The sequence below is a fragment of the Sinocyclocheilus rhinocerous genome, unplaced genomic scaffold (assembly GCF_001515625.1).
Source record: "Sinocyclocheilus rhinocerous isolate Xijiao unplaced genomic scaffold, SAMN03320098_v1.1 scaffold8, whole genome shotgun sequence".
Taxonomy (NCBI): domain Eukaryota; kingdom Metazoa; phylum Chordata; class Actinopteri; order Cypriniformes; family Cyprinidae; genus Sinocyclocheilus; species Sinocyclocheilus rhinocerous.
This window is the reverse complement of record NW_015666800.1, coordinates 3,236,574-3,241,064: the sequence shown is the minus strand read 5'-3', so window position 1 is coordinate 3,241,064 and position 4,491 is coordinate 3,236,574. Positions and strand designations below refer to the sequence as shown.

General features: G+C 36.9%; 1 protein-coding gene across 4 annotated transcripts in view; it reads left to right on the top strand.

Annotated features, from left to right (window-relative positions):
* The window catches only part of heatr5a (HEAT repeat containing 5a), a 34,255-nt gene that overhangs the window by 23,426 nt on the left and 6,338 nt on the right, over nt 1-4,491 (top strand). For all 4 annotated transcript variants that reach the window (XM_016544703.1, XM_016544700.1, XM_016544702.1 and 1 more), the window contains 4 exons: nt 2,474-2,542; nt 2,870-3,049; nt 3,216-3,438; nt 3,991-4,230. In XM_016544703.1, coding sequence (XP_016400189.1) covers nt 2,474-2,542; nt 2,870-3,049; nt 3,216-3,438; nt 3,991-4,230 — 712 coding nt within the window. The remainder of the gene's footprint in view (nt 1-2,473; nt 2,543-2,869; nt 3,050-3,215; nt 3,439-3,990; nt 4,231-4,491) is intronic.

Sequence of the window (4,491 nt, the reverse complement as noted above, 5' to 3'; positions counted from 1 at the left end):
TGCGCTGCTTGGTTAAAAATAGTCTTTTGTGAGTTGTCACAGCATGGAGGACGGAACAAAAACAGAGGTTTCCCCAGTAACAGCTGTACACAAAGCAGCGCTGAGCTCACAAACGCTGCTTTATCAGGCATATAACATGCAAGATTAAATGAAAATGACATCGAAAATTTTCTAGAGATAGTCTTCCTTCAGAAATACACTGATATAAAAACGCCCGCGCCTCGTTTTGATTTTTAAGCACGCAGTACGTGCTCATGTTTATTCAACCAAGCCTTTTGGAAAATCCGTCAGTTTTGATATTGTGGTGAGCGCCACAAATAAATAAATGTATGGGAAACGCATCCCCCACAGCACAACCACCTGAGCCCAACTTCAGTCTACTGCTCTACTAGCCAGACTGATAAACAAACACAGACCGGAAGTTAACTTCGGGCCAGGCGCGTGCGCCCGATGAAACGGTCTATATAAAGCTTGAAGCATCAGAATCGGTATCGGCCGATCACCATGACAAGAAATCGGTACTCCGTATCGGCTGCAAAAATCCTGATCGGAGCATCCCTACTATTCAGCCACAGTCTTAAAATCAACTTTGGACACTTTCATATGCCCAGAAAAGTGTTGAAAGAAAGAAATTGCTTGTCTAGAACAAACATGAACATTGATTGGCAACTCAATTAAATAGGATATTTCCTAAATGCCTTTGAGTAAATGATCCTTATTGCAAATGTAATTGTAGGAAGCAGGCCCCTGCAAACCATTCATTTATTTCTAAGTATGGACCCCTTTATTATCATTTAATTTAATTATTATTATAATTTTTATTGATTGATTGATTGTGCTGAAATTTCCAAAAAAAAAACACCACTTCTGGTTTTCAACTGGAGGAGAAGATTGATGGAAAATATCAACAGAAACCCCAACTTCATCACATCTTATATTATATGTAATATTATATGTTATTTTATAGTCACACCAATTAAGGAAGTTAATTTAATCATGTATTTCTTTAATCTAATTTCAAATGAATTAATTGAATTATTATTATTATTAAATTGAATTATTATTAAATTATTAGTTATAGGCACAAATGTAGCTTTTTCAGTTTCAGGTTTGCAGACTAACGTTATGAGAACTTTAGGTTTCTGCCAAGAAGTTATTTTGTTGCATCACTAGTTGTTTATAACTTTTGAAGACAGATATTTAAACTTTATGTTCAGAGCTGTACAGTAAAGCTCTCAGCTGTTATTCTTAGAACCCCCAGAAGTACCTGAGCTTGTTCATCAGTCTCTTGTTACTAATTGCGTGTGCATGTCTTTGTGCATGCATGTGAGAGCCTGTATCACTTACACTAAATTAGGTTATCTGTGGGCTTAGCGGGGGCCCTCGTTTCAAACAGTGACGTGAAACATCTTCGTTATCATGTGCTAGAATGTTGTACGCTTAATTTATGCTTTATAAACTTACTCAGTCGAGTTTGGTTGTAGGCCATCAATCCTGTATAGTACTGTATATAAAAAGACTGGACAATAAAAAAAGTACAGTAATGTTCAAAGGTTTGGGGTCTGTAAGATGTTTCTGAAATACCATTTTTGCTCACCAAGGCTGCATTTATTTGATCAAAAATGCAGTAAATCCAGAAATAACAGTTTTTTTTCTTTTTTAAATGTAATTTATTCCTGTGATGGCAAAGCTGGATTTTACTCCAGTCTTCAGTTTCACATGATCCTTCAGAAATCATTCTAATATGATGATTTTTATTATCGATGTTGATAATGTGATACATAAAATAGCTTTTTGTGGAAATTGTGATTTTTTTTTTTATTTTATTTTTTTTTTTTCTTTTCCAAAAAGAACAGCAATTACTTGAAATTGATTTGAAAAGTCTTTACTGTCACTTTTGAATTAATGTGTCGTTGCTGAATAAGTGGTATATTCTTAAAAAAACATGACCCCAAAAATTTGAATGGAAATTTGAAATTTGAATCATATTTTTAAACTAAATTTGCATTGATGTTTCATTTAATTAATGTATACATTTAAGTAAAAGTTCTGAACACTTTATTTATATTTTCCACTATTTAAATTAACATCAAAACAATGAAATAGCACACATGGAGGTATGGGAATTATGCAGCATCAAAGCTATATTTTATATTGCCATTCTCCCAGCCACTATTATGAGATGCATCCTTGGAACAGTATTGAAGCAGGTACAGTACATTATGGGCGCTTACTGACTCTCATTCACTCTCTTGTCTTACTTTTTTTTTTTCTCTTTTTTGTTTGTTTGTTTTTTACTTAAATTAAATTTTTTTGTAAAGACATCCAAACATAGGCACAACATAACTTATCTACAAAACTTATTTTAGCATACTTTTAGATCAGAGGATCTCTAAGGCTATGAGAAACCTCCCAAACTTTTGACTGGGATGGTTTAAATGCTAAATGTACTAAATATTTTTTGATGTTGTAGGTTGGAGCTGCACTCAGACCTGCCTTCCATGTGGATGCCCCTCCGAATGTGACTGCCAAAGCCTGCCAGGTGTGCTGTTTTAAGAACTTAAGCATTGTTATCTAAAATTATGCACCTTTGCGTTTACCAGCAAATACCATGTAACCCAACACACTGTTTCAAGCAACACTTCAAAGAGAAAGGAAAAATTGAAATCGCATCATATGACCCCTTTAAGTCACATATTTTGTCACTGTCAAATTGGGTGTCCCAAATATGTTCCTTTTGTAGCATTAAAATTCCCAAAACAATCCTTTACGCAATGTTTTTAACCTCTTGAACCCACTTCATGCTTGTTTTCAAATACCTCAAGTTCACGTGGGTTCACTTGACATAGTTTCTTTTGTTGCCATTCAGGTTTGCAGTGCATGGATCGCCAGTGGGGTCATCAGCGACCTGCGTGACCTGAGAAGGGTACATCAGCTTCTGGCTTCATCTCTCGCCAAAGTTCAGGTGGGGAGAGAAGTTTCCAATCAGCTCTATAATGAAAGCACCTTCACCATGGAGACGCTGGCTGTGCTCAAAGCCTGGGCAGAGGTACTGAACACCATCACACAACTATTAAAGCAGTACCTCTACGTCTGGCCATTATTTAACTCTAGGGATGGGCAGTATGACGGTATATAAAGTATGATGGCCACACTTTTGGTATATCTATTTTGAAAAGCAGAAAACTTTAAAGTAAATCTATGCGTCTTTACAGGTGTATATCACAGCGGTACAGGGCTCCAGGCAGAGAGAGAGTCCAGGCAGCCATCTTCAGCAGCAGAGTGATGAGGCTGGGACTGCAGGCCCAGCAGGGGCTGGTTTGCTCAAACTGGTTCAGACTGATCTTGCAACCCTGAGCCGCCTGTGGCTGGCTGCCCTTCAGGACCATGCCCTGCTCACCCTGCCCTCACAATACTCCAGTCAACTCCCCTCCACAGGTCACTACTCGCGCTCTGTTTCTCAGATTACACACCTACCTGATGGAAAATAAGTAGATGTACTTCTTTACTTCCAGATTTGATATCAGGGTTATGAAAAATAACTGTGTCTAATGTATATGCCTCTAGTGCAACCAAATAAATATATTTTAAAAATGACTATTTGCAAACAGATTTTCCAAACTCTTAACATTGTCGGCCATGGCTTAGCATAGCAGATAGTCTTGTCCCAAACTCATACCATTGTTAATTTCACGATTCTTTGATGAATAGTTCAAAACAACAGTATTTATTTGAAATAGAATTCTTTTGTAATATTACAAGTCTCTTTACTGTCACTTTGGATCAATTTAATGCATCCTTGGTGAGTAAAGGTATTGAAAATTTTTCCATTGAAAATTCAGATTATTTATGCGGATTTTTAATTACCATTTAAACAATAGTAATAGTGGACTGAGACACTAATTTTATGATTAATTTATTTATTTTTGTGTTATGTATCTTGTTTAGAGCTACTGTATGTGAGTTCTAACATGCATCTTTATTTGTCAGGTGGCTCGTTTTACACTGCAGAGACGGTGGAACAGGCCCGTCCACATTATTACAGTGCCTGGGCTACCATTCTCCACGCTACTGCTCTCTGGCTCAACAGCACTGGATTCATCATGGTGGACGAGGGACCTGCCAACCTCTCCAGACCGGTCACACCCACCTCCATGGGCCAGTCCACCTCACTGAGTAGTGTCAAATCCCCAGAAGACGTCTACACTGACCGCCTCCACCTTAACCTGGGTACAGATCTCAGTTAATATTTCCTGTTTCATTAAGTGGATGTAGTTCAAGGTTTATAGGGCATTAGGGATGTTCATTTTAACCGGGTAACCGTTAACCGACCGTGAAGAATTTTGACCGATTAATACAATCAGTTAAACGGTTTAAAAAGTAATTAATTTTTTTAGTAATTTATCAAAATATTTAAAAAGGTTTGCTGCATGGTTGAAATACGTAGCGTATAAAAAAAAATTGCGGTTTTTTGTTTAAAAAAAAAAAAAA